The 15,961-nt window shown below is 39.2% G+C and overlaps 1 protein-coding gene across 2 annotated transcripts in view; it reads right to left on the reverse strand.

Annotated features, from left to right (window-relative positions):
- fbxl17 (F-box and leucine-rich repeat protein 17) overlaps positions 1 to 15,961 on the reverse strand; it is a 416,200-nt gene that overhangs the window by 395,281 nt on the left and 4,958 nt on the right. For both annotated transcript variants that reach the window (XM_041786742.1, XM_041786743.1), the window contains exons 3-6: positions 13,707 to 14,093; positions 13,371 to 13,493; positions 12,243 to 12,500; positions 11,951 to 12,082 (exon numbers count right to left, since the gene is read on the reverse strand). In XM_041786742.1, the coding sequence (XP_041642676.1) occupies positions 11,951 to 12,082; positions 12,243 to 12,500; positions 13,371 to 13,493; positions 13,707 to 14,093 (900 nt within the window). The remainder of the gene's footprint in view (positions 1 to 11,950; positions 12,083 to 12,242; positions 12,501 to 13,370; positions 13,494 to 13,706; positions 14,094 to 15,961) is intronic.

Below are 15,961 nucleotides of genomic sequence, written 5' to 3' on the forward strand. Positions count from 1 at the left end.
AATTTGCCAGGATACAAAAAGACATTTCTATCTTGTTACCAAACACTTACCGTTTTTAATGTTCTCTTATATCCTTTCCAATCCATAACAAGTTCCTTTTCTGTGGTTAAGTTTATGTTATAAACCTCAATTTACCCAAAGTTCTATATTTTCTTCCAAAATAAAAGCAGGAAGTCAATTACCCTTAGACAGTATGAAATCCAATATGAATAACATATAAAATGCAAAATAGTCAAATTTACAAAATCAAATGCAATTAACAACAGATATGCTGAGATTAACTACAATATAGAATTATCTTAGTTTAACTGCCTGATTAATTATGTTTTTTACATTTTAGGTTATTTTCTGGATTTTCAAAATACATTTTTGTTAGACTTCATAGGGATACAGGAAGCAAAACAGACAATACACGTCATTTTATTTGTGTATGTCATGCACTACTCAGCTTTCTAGTAGTCTGGGGTATTGATGTGCTAGACCTATTAAAAGGTATGAAGAAGAAAAATGTAGTTTTGTGTTCGACCAGGGTATAGGGCCGGTTTGCAGCAAAAGATGCCAGGGCCAAATTTTCCTCCCAGTCAAGTGCTGCCAGCATGTCATTCCCAACTCTCCCATTCCTGTTTCCCGCTCTGTTTGTCCTATTGATATCTATGAAGGCATAAGAAGCCAAAAAATGAACCCTAGGTCTCTTTTTGGGTACTTGTACTTTTTGGAATTTTTTTGTATTTTTTTTTTTTAATCCTGCTAGCCCCCTACAGTTTCAGCAATAACTTTGGTTTAGCCCATGTGTGAATTTCCCTGTGAGCAGGTGGGCAGGTATAATAACGTTTGCATCATGTGACCACAGCAAACTTCGAGCACATTATAAAGCCATTTCAAAATCTTTCTGCTAACCAGCGAGTCCCTATATATTCTTTTAATGATACTGTGAATACCAGTATGTCTAATGACACTAATTCTGATAAATAGAGACAAAGTAAATGTTGACTCTGTTGCTCCATCCATGAATCTCTCCAGCTGTGTGGGACATGTGACAAAGCAACTTGAGAATGACTTTGGACCTCACTGCTTCCAAGATCCAAATGGCAAACTCTGCCTGATTTTGAATGAAAACTATAGACATGTTTTTCTTTAATCTGGCTTTTAATATGGGGTAATTTTACAGTCTGGTTCATTGTTTTTACAATTGTTTTGACTCTGTTTTTTGTCTCACTTTCCCTAAATCCATCTCTTTTTATTGATTTATGGTATTTTTTTAATTACTAAACCGGTTTGATTTCTTGTATACATCGATCTGCTCATTTTAATTATTTATTGCTTTTATTCTACTTGTAAGAATACTTTCAGGCTGCATGTTTCTATGCATGAAAGATGCTTTACAAATAAAGCTGAGTTGAGAAGATTTCAGGGGCAGGCTGACCTGAAATTTTCCAACAACATTCAAGAAAAACAGAGCCAAAGGGAGAACCTACCAGTAGTATTCTTGATGACATGAAAGCAGAAAAACTCTGCAAGGAAGCAGTGCTTTAGCTTTCCTCCCTTTGACAGCAATAATCCAGCACCATTAGCAGTTAAACACTAAATGCATCATGCAGCATCTGACAATCAACATACTTAAAAGTATGAAGACTGGAGGGGATTGGAGGATCTTAAAGAGGAGACAGACAAGACGCTGTTTGTGTGTGTACTTGTGTGTTAGCACGGCTGGTCAGAGTGTTTCTCTTTATCTGTAATTAAAGTCAAACACAAGAACAAAGTCTCCAGTTCACATGGAAGCTATTCTTTTCATCTGCTCCCACGTGTGTGCTGTTTAAACTTGGCCCCTGTGTGTCATTGTGTGTTGCTTTATGTCAAAAAGGTCTATCCCGTAACAACCGACAGCTATCATTATCACTTCCTTTGTCTCTGCGCTCCCTCTAATCTGGTTAATTGAATCTGCTAATGTCAATATACAATTTAATGTGAGATTACGTTTGATTGGAGCCTCCCTGTCAATCCTCCTGCCAGAGAAAACCCAACCACTGACAAGCTGGACGGACAGAAAGCCAATCAGAGCCTCCTTCACTGACCGCTGGCCAAGAAACACTGTTCACTCTGACAGGTTGTCTTTCTGTTTCATGTTGTTCCACGGAAAAACGCATCCTTTCCACCCTGAAACGTAGACGTAAGAATGAGAGAGAGCAGCTCTGATTGTACATGCAGAGTGGTAATTACACCTAAATTGGGGGCACATGGTAATCTATGTTAGGTCATCTCCAATTCCACTTACATTTCCACATTTTGCACTAATTAAAACTGTAAATAATCAGCGAGCAGGAGAGAGAGAGAGAGAGAGAGAGAGAGTGCAGCAGAGACATTGTCTTTGAGATGAGCCAGAGGAGGAAGCTTCGCATCGCATTGCAGGGAAATTAAGTGCACAGCGTTTGATTTTAACGAGGCAGGAGTGCAGATAAAGTAACGAAAGAGAGGAAAAGAAAGTAGAAAAGTGCTTGCCCTGCAAAAATGTTTGCAGATTTTGACGCGTGTTTAATTGGGAGGAACATAGGAGTGCGGGTACCGACATGTAAAGATGGGTGACAAGAGGATTCTGCAGCTTATATCCGTCCACGGGCTGCTTCATGAATCTGACAAAACTCAGAGTTAAACTTTCAGGGTTGTCTTTACCCCCCTACGGCAAATTGAAGTGAGATGTGGAAAAGGGGAATTTGCTATTCTCAGAGCCTTTGCCCTTCGAGGTGCTGGAAGAGAACAGAATATGAATCGGGAGGAAGAGATAGAAAAACACTTCAGAAGATGAAAACGAGCCTTGAAAGGCAGCTGGTGCAATATAACTGACTGTGGCATAAATAGTGGATGAACTCAGATAAAGAATGCAGGGTAGGTGTCAAAAGGAGTGCGGCGTAGAGACACCTGCATCACCTGCCTTTTATAAAACACTCACTCTGAGTCCAGGGTTATCTGTAGCCCTGGGCTGATGCGGCCCCAGGCTAACAAGCAATGAAAGAGCCAGCGTCAATTTGTCACCTGTAAACAAAATTTAGACACACTACCCACTGGATACATCCTCAGATTGCATTACAAACTTTAAATGCCATTTGTTTGAAGAATAACCAGTTTGCCCTTCAGTATGATAATCAAGGCAAGAATTTATGAGCTGTCTTAGTTTTGTGTTCTGCAATTAAAAGGAGGAATTTCACAGCTTGCATCATTATAGAAACATTCAACTCAAATTGAAGTTTCCAAAACCTTCTGGACTTTAAAAGAATAGTTGGGGTTTTTTAATCAGGTTTCATGAGGTGATTGTCAGTAATTAACGTATAAGTCACAGGAGATGAAGATCACCGCTGTCCCTTTAAGGAGAGACCAGCCGGCCAAGAAACCAGTACAGTTCATTCCAGTAACTAAGCTGAACCAATCAAGCCCCGATTTTGATAGAAAGGCCTCAGTCTTTGCCTACAGCAATGACATGTCTCATTAAAGGATGCCTGACTGCCAATGGCTAGCATTTCAATATCTAGACAATTTTTCAGGATGTTGCAAAAACATCTGATTTGCCATTTGGGCCATTTCTTTATTGGAGAGCAATTTGTTATCTTGCCATTTCGCAGGAAGTCACTGTAACTCAAATCTCACATAATTAGGGTCGCCCCTCGATATATTTAAATGTGTATTACATGTTTTTGCTTATGTGCCACCTACTGCAAGAAAGCAGAAGTATCTCTTACATATAATGTCTTTTTTTCTCATTTTACATTATAAACAGTCCTAGGAGTGTTGACATGTTTTCTGTGCCCCCCATATGAAGTACTTCAAGAAATAAAGTAGCCTATTTACATTGGGTTACGCGTTAAGTTCTCCGTTCTCTAATTTGCAAGTTATTTTTCCGATGACTTGATCTATTCAACTTGCATCCACACACAGACGCCAAACTATAAAATAAAAATAACAAAGAGTTGTGATCAATAACTGTGATCTCAGGTATCATTCTGGCCAAAATTGTACAGCCTTTAGCGGGCTGCTTTGGGTATCTAATCAGGATGCTTCCTGAATGCCTCCTTTAGCGGTCTTTACAGTACATCAAGCTGGGAGGAGATGGTAAGGTAAACCTGGAGCTCACACGGGGGATTCTTATTTCCCATCCAGCATCAGAATGGGTTGATTTGCTTAATCTGCTGGCAATTTTCCTGTGATAAGTGGAAGCTGGATGACTGGCTGGAAAGATGGGTACACTATGACTATATGTCACCGTAAAATTCAGATAATTTTTAGGGAAATTTTGACTTTAAAGCATCATTCAATACTGGTTAGAATGACACAGATTAATCTGATGAGCCTAATTGTTGTCTTTAACAGCTAATTACCCTGGTGTGTCTTGATCAGGATTGGTGTTGGTGCAGTTTTTTACCTTGTTTATTGCACAGCTTGCATGATTCTGTCCAACTCCTGACTTTGTGGGGTTTGAAGAAACCAAATCTAGTATTTTTTGCTTTTAGTAGATGGGCTCTATGATCTATGTCGTGGTTCCCAAAGTGGGGGTTGGGACCTCCAGGGGAGTCGCAAGACAGTAAAAGGGGGTCACTGGATGCTGTCCAAACACAAAGAGAAATTTCATATGATTTATAATCATACATTTTATATGTTATTGAAAAAACTATTGTTAAAATAGTTCAATTTAAAATAAAAACATAGTTATCAAGTAATATTTGTGCTTAAATGTAAGTAAAAGTTATAAAAACTACCTAAAATCCAAGTTTTATACTTGATGTTTTATGCTACATCTTGCACTTTATCACCCTCAAGGTGAGGTGGGGTCCCTGAACTTTGACACTGTTATTTTGGGGGTCATGGGCTGAAAAATTTGGGAACCCCTGATCTATGTTACCAGTCTGAGTACCACCTGTTACTTGTCTTAGCAACAGCTATAAACTCTATTTGCAGTACATGTGCTTTGTGTTCTGTCTTGGAACTGTTAAACTGCAATGCCCCTATTGACTAAGAATAAATTAAATTAATACAGAAATTATTTCAGTTTACACACTAGTCCACTACCACAGCACATACTTCTTCTTCCACCTACTGTTCCAGCTGGAGGGTGCGAAAGACAAGAATGAATACAACCAACAAATTGCCCATTTTTACAGCAACTATGAAATACCATTGACTGTGGATACAAGAGGATTCTTCAATGTGCTGGAAAAATGTCTGTAGATAAAGACTCAACAAAAAGATAGAGTATCTTCAGTGGAAACTGGATGAAACCAGGTTACCTGGTGATGAAGGTATGTAAACTGTAAGCTCATATCCACAAACCTAGAGGGATATAAAAAGGACGTGGGGTAAAAAGACTACTCCAGGACCATTCATAAGACACCAGCGGCTCACATATGTCTGCAGTCTGCTTCATCCACCATCCATCTGTGTGGAACGTCTGCGTTTTGGAGATCGCCTTCAAAATTTCACAAGTTAAATTGAAAAAAGAAATACAGAAAAGCAATACGTTTGTCTACAAAGAATTTTGTCATCTCACGTTGTTTTTAAATGGAAATGATACAAGCCAAGTTCCAAATGATGCTTACTTCATCAAAAAACACTCAGGAAAACTGAGCTAGCTCAAACTGTGATTAAGTACACACAAAATAATTACCATTTCACTCAGCAAAATTCAAACTGAGATGTGTTATATAGAGCCGAACAGCATTAACGACAAAGTTAGTTTTCTCCAAAGACTTTTGAAGTTTTAATGTGAAGTATAGTGATGAGAGAAACTGAAAAAGAAGTAGGCCATTAGCAGAATTACTACTAATAATGTTTGTTCAAGCACTGATTAAATATTTCCTTAAGGCTACTAACAGGCTTTTCCTCAGCTGAACACTTAAACCCATTTAACCATCAACAGAACCAGATATGGCTTTAACACAGAGAAAAAGACCCTCCAGCATGGAACTGAAACCACAACTAAGATGAGAAGAAGGGAAGGAAAGGAAGAAAAAATGTATGTGGGTGTGCACATGGCAGAGAAAAAAGGCAAGAGGGCGAGTGAAAGACCACACAGAAGCATCCTGCAGCAATTCAATTATTCAATTTTAGAGGAAGAGAGGGCATATCGCAGTGAGGGAAAGGCTCGTCCTCATGTGTGATTGATTAGGAGAGACAGAGACAGAATCCTTGTAGCACAAAAGCCAGCAGAGAGAAGAGAAAAGAGGAGAGAGGCTTTCACTGTACCGGCCCGTGTGACTATGCGATTTATGGAGCACTATAAACCAAAAAGCCCGTCTCAATGCTGTTTTCCTAGATCAATTCATGGAGAGAACAAAGGTTCAGCTCACTGAGAATAGTCCCAGTAGTGTTCAATGATTCATTTTTTTGCATAAACCTTTCAGAGGAACTTCTTTTCCTTCTTCAAACCCCTTTTAGTTGGTCTATAAACAGCTGACCGCAGGTAAAATAAGAACTCTGATGGTATAAATAGAGATGAGTTGCATGTTAAATTCTTTATATGTGATGCAGCATTTATTTGGAATGCTCTGATTGGCTGGTGAGTGTTTATTCACCCTGATATTTGCACTTTATTAGGTAGACCTAGGTACCAGCTAGACCCTTTAGGCTTCTTAACTGCCTTATTTCTTTAATTCATTGACTGAACAAGGTGCTGGAAATATTCCTCACAGATTTGGCTCCTTATTTACATGACAGAGTGGCAAAGTTGCTGCAGATTTGTCAGCTGCACATCAATGACCCAAATCTCCTGTTCCCAATCCAACCCACTAAATTTATGTCACATTTTTAAAAACCTTATGTTTGCTTAAGTTTTGCACAGTGACTAAAACTTAAATAATAGCACAAAACATAGCATCCCAGGGATGCCCTTTTGGATTGACTGAGGAGGCCATTTGACTACAGTGAACTCATAGTAATGTTCATATTTTTCTAAACTATTTTCCAGTTTTGTTGACCCTTTCTGAATTGTAGCCTCAGTTTCCTATTCTTAGCTGACAGGGAGTGACACCCAGTGTGGTCTTCTGCTTCTGTAGCTCAGCTGCTTCAAGGTTCAGCATGTTTTACATTCAGAGATGCTTCTCTGCATACGCTGGTTGTAAAAAGTGATTCTTTAAAAGTTATTCTTGCCTTTCCATCATCTCAAGCCAGTCTGGTCATTCTCCTCTGACCTCTGCTATCAACATGGCATATATAGGGGTAGGTCATGGTGGCAGCAGGCTTAGCAAGTTGTCACCCAAGAAACATTTTCAAACTCCTCCTGGGGGATCCCAAGACATTCCCCTGCCAGAGGAGATATTCAATCACTTCCATAAGTTCTGGGCCTACCCTGAGGTTGTAAGGTTGTAATTTCTTAGTCGTTGTATTGTGTTTCGTGCCCAAGTGAGTGCTCCGTCTTGTGGATCTTTGTTCGCTCTCTGTTGTGAGCCTTAGCCGTCTTTCTGAGAATGCTGGAGTGGGGCAGGTAGGAGAGGCGAGCGAGCTCTGGGTTGGCTCCTTGACCAACATATGGCAATTAAAATAAAGCAGCCCGTAGGTACTCTGCAGCAGTGTTTTGCTCCTGGCCTCTGAATCCTTGTTCATGTGTCAGAAAATTGTGCCTGTAAAAATTCCTGATTTTTAACAGGGTTCCTACACACTTTTAAGAATCAAATTTAAGACTTTTTAAAACTGTTTTAAAACCTGAGCTGGGAAGAATAAATACAACTTTTGTGTGTCAAACTATCAAAAATGAGATTCGTGTGAGATTTCTCAGCAATCAGGCAGAGCTAAATTCTTTAATGCACTGGTAATGAAATGTCAATTGATATGATACATTTTTGTGTCATAAAGCCCCAAATTTGATTATTTCTGGCCCACTAAATGCATCTTTTCTATGGAAAAAGACACGTCTTAGTCAAAGTGCCCTCCAAACTTCACGACCTCTCACAAGTAAAGTCAGAATTTTCAAGAATTCTTTTTTTCAAGAACTTTCCATTTAATGGCCTTGAATTCAAAAAGTCCTAAAAATCCAGTCCTCAAAAATGTAAGACCTTTTAAGACTTTTCAAGGATCTGCAGGACCCCTGTTAATGATACATTATACTGGTTTAAGCAGATATAATAATTATATCTTATTATAAAAGAAGGATCTAGGCTGAGAGACATTCAAATAACCACCATAAACTGATGTATAGGGAACCAAGACACCTCGCCTGGAGGTGAGACACCAGGGCATCCCCTAGATCCAGACCTGGGGGGTGAGCTTAAAAGCTAGCATATGGTGGCCGGGGCCTCTCTTCAAGTAAGACAGAGTTGCCACCTTGTGGGCTCACTGCCTGCAGGGGAGGGCATGGGGGGTCGGTCGCAGTGCATACAGGTGGCAGGCCTTGGCGTGCTCACTCCTACTGGCTCCTAACGGCTCATTTGGATCATGCTCTGTAAACTCTAGTGATGTTTTTTTGTGAAAAATCCCTGCAGATCAGCAGCATTTCATTTTTTATTGACCTATGAGATTTGATATATTTTAAGTGTTATTAGTCGCCCCTCTTGAAATGTCACTGGAACACGTCTTACAAACAATGCTGGTCTTTTCCAGAGACTTTGTAATGCTCCCACATTGCCAATATTTCTGAAAACAAATCAGCGTTTCCAGCAGAATTCTTCGGCCCCAGAAAAAACTCCTCCCTGAGTGATCCGTCATTGATGCAACTCAACAGTTAAACATTGTCCACTGACACTGGTGCATGCCACAATTTTTCCACTGCCTATCAACATGGCAGAGATCGGCTGCACCCCTGATATTTATGATTGAACAGTAAAGCCAATAACTTCTCATGTACAAGTCTGATGAGTACAAAAGTAACACATAAAGACAAAATGTTCACACATTTTTGGATTCAATGTTTCAAGCATGTTAAACCACAAACATCTGATTCCAATTACAACCATTTCCTCACAAAGCAACATCATTTTCTTCTTGAGAAGTTGGAGGAGAGAAGCATAGTTAGGATTTCTAGCTGTCAGAGAATATTAATGGCCTCTGTGGATACATGAAGGGTTTCTGGGTCGTCTTAATTCCTGGCAAACTTAATGACAATTTTAGGCCGAGCAACCAGAGTGCATAGACATAACAATTCCCACATAAGCTCAGCCCATTTTCTCTGCAAGCTAGAATAACTGCGACCGTCACACGTCTGAAAAATGACTGTCTGAAATTGATACTGCTGCGCTGAAATGTTATCTGCGGCAATATTAATCTCTCACCCAGAGGTAATCGCTAATTTCATATACTATTAAGTTGATGAATGGGCTTTTAACAAACTGAGCTTTTGTTAACAACTTATAGCAGACTAATTCATCAAGGTCATGATTACTCGGAGACTGCAGAGAAAAATTAGTGGGAAAAGAGCGAGAGCATTAGTGAGAAAAAATGAAGATCTTATTAAAAGGGCACGAAAACAGACACGCCAAATGAAAATATATCTTCCCCATTAGAATTCGATACTTAAAAACAAATTCATTGAAAGGCAGATATTTGGTGGGTGAATGCAAACTCAACATCAGACTGCAGTTTTAGAAATGTAAAAAAATAGTGACATCTAGTGTTGCCTCTCCTGTACTGCTGATTATGCAGACAGAGCAGTCAGTAAAATGACGAAGGCATTAGAAAACAAACATAGGTATGTGTTCAAAAAGACATCACGTAGGTGGAGGTAATCTGGAGCATACAGGCCATAGAATTAACCAGTTACTGTACCGCCAATAAAAACAGAAAATCAAAAATAAGTTATTCCAATTTCACTGCCAAAAAGATGTAATCTGAATCCCTAGGATGAGATGTGATCTTCATTTAAGACACTGGGTGTATACGAACATTTAAGCTTGTGTTTTGGTGTCCAGCAGCTGGATAGCTCAGTACCTCAGTGGGTTATTTTGTGGACTTTGTTACAGGAGATTGGGGTTTGAATCCCAGTCAGGGCACAGAGAGAATGCAGTGTGGGTCCTTGTGTAATGTCCTGAATTCCAGGAACATTTTTCCCACATTTGCGACACCAGATTAGGATCTGCTAAATGACATTGTAACAACGAAAACTGGATGTTGTTCCTGTCCAACGTATAAGCCGAAAACTTACAGCCTCTGTCCACTCTAAGATGTGGTTCTTCAATAACATTTATTTAACTGATTACATGAGTTTGCTTTGTGAAAATAAAAGAATTGCTGTGTTACGGAAAAATGTCCTAAGAGTGATCACTGCTCAGTGGATAAGACAAATGTTACCAAGCCTTCCATCAGAAATGATGAATCACCGTATATATTAAAGGCTGAACGGCAACTAAACAACCTTTAATGCATTACATTTACGACTTTGATTTAAAACGTAGTCATATGAATGACTGATATCTGCAGACAACGCTTATTCAAAGTATGAAAAGTTTGATTTTTCTTTAAAACACTTTATCTACTCAAGACGTATCGCAATTATGGCCGAAGAGATTAGCGTGGATACTGCTAAAGCGCCAGTTTCATCAGAACTTGACGACATTTCTTCATTAAAAGAAGAACAAAGAACAGCAATGAGTTGTTTTCCTCTCAAAAATTACAAAAGTCGTGTACTAACATGTCTATACTCGCCATGGTTTGCATTATTTCTCAGTAGCTGCGCATGTGCACCTTGGTCGCGGCTATGTCACGTGTTTTGTTGCTCTGATTGGCCCGTAAAGATGTGACGGACAGAACGTTGATCCAATCACACACGAAGTTTTTTTTCAAATCCTGAAAGCATTCATGAAACCTCGTGTTTACAGGCAAGGGGTGAACAGCTCAATGAGCTTGACCTTTGGCCTTTGGCCTACAAAATCTATCAAGTTCAACCTTGAATCAGAGTGAACATAAGTACAAAGTTCACATAAAATCCATCGAAGCGTTCTTAAGTTATTGTTTTTACAAGAAGAGCCTAGACAGAAGGATGTACAGATGTGGGACAAGCAGAAACGTAATAACTCCAGCCTTATCACCTGCATGGAGGCTTAAAATCAGAATCATTTTGATTTCAATTGATGTTTAAATCACAAATATTAAACACAATTTCACACTGATTTTACAACATCTCTGGGTGATTTGAAAAGTGGGTGAACCATCCTGAAATCTTGTCGGTGAAGAGAGTGAGAGTTTGTTTTTGAATAAACAATATTTGACGGCAGATTTGCAGGAGATTAACCAGACTATGGAGCTTAAACCCAAACTTCTACCAAACATAGATCATTTACAGCAGATACTGTTTCACAACCCTAAGTGGATTTTCAGGAACTGTAATACAAGCTAATTCATAGTATCTTACTGGTTTTCCTTGCAACAAGCAGCTGCTATGGCAGGCACAGAGCGTAAGCCCTCATATCGCCCTCTTAATGAGCAATAGCAAAGGCATCTTTATTTAAGTGTCTATATGAGAAAACCAGTGCTTCATTGGATTGATAGAAAACCTACATTTTGCAATGGATCACACATTGCTCCATTTAGATTCATTGTGATTTTTCAGGTTAATGTGTGTCTATTAAAAAATTAGCTCTTATATGGTAAACGTTTACATGCCAAAGCAAGGGTAGCTAAAATGAACAAAATAGAGCACAACAGCAGAGAAGGGCCAGCTCATTAACAAAAGCTCAACAGCAACAAATCATGATACTAGTGTTTGTAGATATACAGGCAAATGTTCAAGTCGATAGAGCATGTAGTTTGCTCCAAAGTCATGCATGACTTTTTCAACTTCATCACTGCAGAAACCAACCAAGTATGCGGAGGACAGTGCCAAAGCTCTCTGACAATATTTGTAAAACACCCAAATACATGAAAACTGCCCAGCTAAGAAGAGCTCCAACAGAAAACCGTCGCAAGATATATCCACACAGACAATCTGCTCATTTGTGAGCAGAAAACATAGCAAAAAATATTTTAAAAGATGAGTGGGACTGACCATTTTGTTTTCTTGCAGGTACAGTCTCTGAAGTTTATGGCATCCTCTAGCCAAGGCCACCACACCAATATCTGAGATACCGTAGCACTGACCCAAGTGAATGTCCCTCAGCTCGCTGCAGTGTTCTCCCAGCTACAAGAAATAAAAGGGAAATTTTAAAAAACTTCACAAATTTCAATAAGAGCAATGCTTTCTTTTCATTTGAAAAAAAAAAAAAATAAAATAAGACTTGTTTATCACAAACAAGGGGGCTTTGGATCTCTTTGTCTTCATTCTGGCTTTAAACACAAACCTTTTTCAGAGCTTCATCTGTTAGTTTGTCCTGGTTGCCCACGTGCACCTTCGCCAGCAGAGGGCAGTATTTAGCCAAGGAGAACAGGGACGAGTCCCCCAGCTGTTTGCAGCGGTACGCTGTGTACTTCTGCAGGCCTGGAGACTGAGAGGCCAGTGAGGCCACGCCGTGGTCATGAACACCCCTACAGTCTGAGATGTTAATCTCTGTCACATTCTGCCTGCGGGAGGCTATTTTCACTAGGAGATCGTCGTTTACCTGGACAAAAAAAAAAAAAAAAAAAAAGAAGAAACAATGACTAAAGCTAGAAGACATTTATATTAATAGATATATTTTTCTACTAAAAAGGATGAGAGATGTTAAAATAATGCAACAAATCTAATCCTGGTAAAAATATAAGGGAAAAAAGTTAACAACAATTCTGCAACTACAGAACAATTTCTTAAGAGTTTCAGACTAAAAAAGAAAGACACAGTATGGCAAGAAAAAGCCATACAAATGGAGTGAATCTATCAAAAAGTGCAGGAACATTCTTGTCAGAACTGCACAACACTGGCAACAATTCCTTTGCATCAAAAGTAGCTAGACAGTGTAGGTGGTTCAGGCATCTGATCAGGATGCCTCCCGTCTTCCAGACACATTCAACATGGAGGAGACCCCGGGACAAACCCAGAACTCTCTGGAGGGGTTATATACCCCCTCTGGCCTGGTATTGACTTGGAATAGTGGAGCCTGGGATGTCTGAATTGATCTGCTTTGATCCATCTGGCCCTGGATGGACAAAGACCATATTGTTGCCAACTGTTTTGGGAAATGGTTAAACGTGTACCAGGGGCACTCAGATGGCCTAATGTAAATTGCATTCAGAATGCAGTGTATATGGGCAGCCAGGATTTGTGTCTGGCTCACTCTCTCATCCCTCTTTCTGATTCTATCCACTGTTCTCCTCTATAAATAAAGACATATAAAGCCCCAAAATAGATCTTAAAAAAATATGCAGGAGTTCTCCTGAAATTTGTGGTAATTAAAAGCAAGAAACGACCAAATGTTGGGTGCCTAGGGCTTTTATTTTTGTATTGTACTGAAGCTCGGACTTCTGGTGACAAGCCTATAACACAATGTCCTTACTTGTTGTAGGCCACTGAGGTCGATTTGCTTCCAGAACTGGAAGTCCAAGCAGAGGTCCCTCCAGTACTTACAAACCAGAGAGGCACACAGGCAGCGCTCCTTCACTGTCAAGTGGGAGAGCACCTGCAAGGAGAAGCAAGACAAATCAGTGCAGAAAAGTAAAAGGTACGGGCAGTTAATTTGTCTAAAAAGCTCATCTTTTTAAGCTTATAGCATGTTTCCTATCAATGCCAAGCCCTGGTTTTGTATTTTAACATTCTGTATCTATAAACTCAAAAACAAAACTGTTATTAAATATAAAGAAAAAGCTCATTTCAACTCTTGAAGAACTCTCACCTTGAGTAGAATGGAGGAAGGCAGGTGGTTGATACTTAAGTGATCAGCAGCATCGGAACATCTCCCCTGGGAGTCGTCGTATTGATGGAGGCAGCAAGGAGATGAGTCTGAACTGTGGGGCAAATCTGCATGAAGAACCAGCCCACAGCAGCCATCAGCAGGTGAGGAGGAGGAGGAGGAGGAGGCAGAGGAAGAAGAAGAAGCGGAGGAGGAGGGAAGTGGGCAGAGGGGAAGGTGACAGTGTCCCGTTTCAGAGTTTGAGGCAGCCTCTCCCCCTCCTCCTCCCACTCCTCCGTTCTCCAGCCCTCCATCAGGGGCAGCGAAGGTGCAGCGGGGCTGTTTACACGGGGTGCACCTCTGCACCTCTGAGCACTTCCTCTTGCACACCTGCAGCCAAAAACACAAAGATACAAATTAAACAAACTAATGTATTTTTAGAGAAATAACTTCTTAATTTCCTGTGACCAATTAGTGAGTAGTCATGTGAGTCAGGTTTTCTAAATTCTATTCAGACAAATGGTTGAAAACAACTTACCTTAACTATTTTTTATAAAACAGCAACAAAAATGTCTATATATGACAAAGAATTACAATTACACAATAACTAAAGCCAACATCCTTAATCTACACAGCAAAGGTAGAGGAGTAGACAAATGAGGTAGACAAAAAAAATGATGCCACATAGTGAAACCAAAGCTTGCATTATTCTACATGTGAAAGATTTAGTCTGTTGAAATGAACTACAGAGTAACTATTGAACTGATCCAGTTTCAAATATATTTATGCCAGAGACACAATTGTAACAGAGGACTAAAGCTCTGTCTCCATAACAGCAGGTTAATCTCCCTCCTCCTCCTCCAAGTTTACCACTACGTTCTATCATCTGCCTGCACTGAAGCATAGAACAGCACCAAATGCATTAGTGTGTAAACTTCATCCTTGATTAGAAATTACGTTCAGATTAAGCTATGCCTTAACTTGTGCATAGCTGGTGCAACCTAGTTTTGCCTCTATGGGGGGGGGGGGGGTTGCCTGCTGTACCACCAGACACTTTTAATGGATTCCTGTGTTATTTTCTTAATTTTGGCATAAAGGACCAGGAAGATGTGCTTTGCATTCCTTGGGGCTAGTTATGACTACATGGTTACTGTGCCTGAATTCATACTAATAAATGGGATATCCCTCCTAGTTAATGTGAACTCTTGGGTTCTATTCATTTCCAGTAATTCAATCTTCAAGCAGAGTAAATTTCAGCAGTTGCTTGTGATTTAATTTATCAATATTGTGATTTAATATGTGATTTTTTTAAGTTCTTCATCTTACGTATTTATCAACAAATGAGCTATAAGTCAGTCTATATCATAACAAACACAATATTTGCTGGATTAATTAAAGTCTGCTGAACAATTTTGAAAAAATATCTAATTATGATTATTATGACTCACTGCAAATTCAAAACAAACTGTTGAATTGAAGAGAATGTTAGTTTTATTTCTTCTCAAATAAGACAAAAATACACAAAAACAAGGAAAGTAGGATTTTTGGCAAATTACTTAAAAAAGTAACTTGAATGTTTGCATGATGTAGAGTACATAACATCTCTGCCTCAAAAAATGGATCAAACTGTTTTTTGAAAAACATTTCTGGTTGCAGAAATATTGCACCTTCTGCTATTTTGAAAATTGCTGTAGAACATATTGAAATTTAACCTTAACGTTAAATAACTGCTCAGCGCTACTTTTTTCAAATCTATTTTCTTTATTTACCACGAGTATGGCTGACTACATTCAGTTAAGGATTTGGGTCTCACTATTCAGACAGTCAGTAGTTTGTATTAGGGTTGCTGCTCAGTATTGGGTTTTTGCTGATATCTAATTTTGTGAAATTTCAAAACATTTTTCTCCCAACATACACATACATTTTCAATGTTTACTGTTAAAGAAAACCATCAAATCCCATAGACCGGAATTGAGCTGTTAAATTTGGTGTGACAGTCCTTTGCTTAAGAAACAATATTTGATTCAACAATAAATGATAGACATTATTTAAAATTTAGAAATTCAGATATGAAAAAAAAAACCTTCTCTGGGCTACATGCACCATTAATTATACTAAGTGCACTTCTTTCAGCATTTGTAGCCCAGTAAATATTGCAAATGTTCGATAGGAACAATAATAGGCATTTTTAACAGTAAGAGCCAAGCCAAGCCTCATATTCCTTTTGGAGAGTTACAAACAGCACTGTAACAACCTGT

Source organism: Cheilinus undulatus, linkage group 5 (genome assembly GCF_018320785.1).
Source record: "Cheilinus undulatus linkage group 5, ASM1832078v1, whole genome shotgun sequence".
Classification (NCBI taxonomy): Eukaryota; Metazoa; Chordata; class Actinopteri; order Labriformes; family Labridae; genus Cheilinus; species Cheilinus undulatus.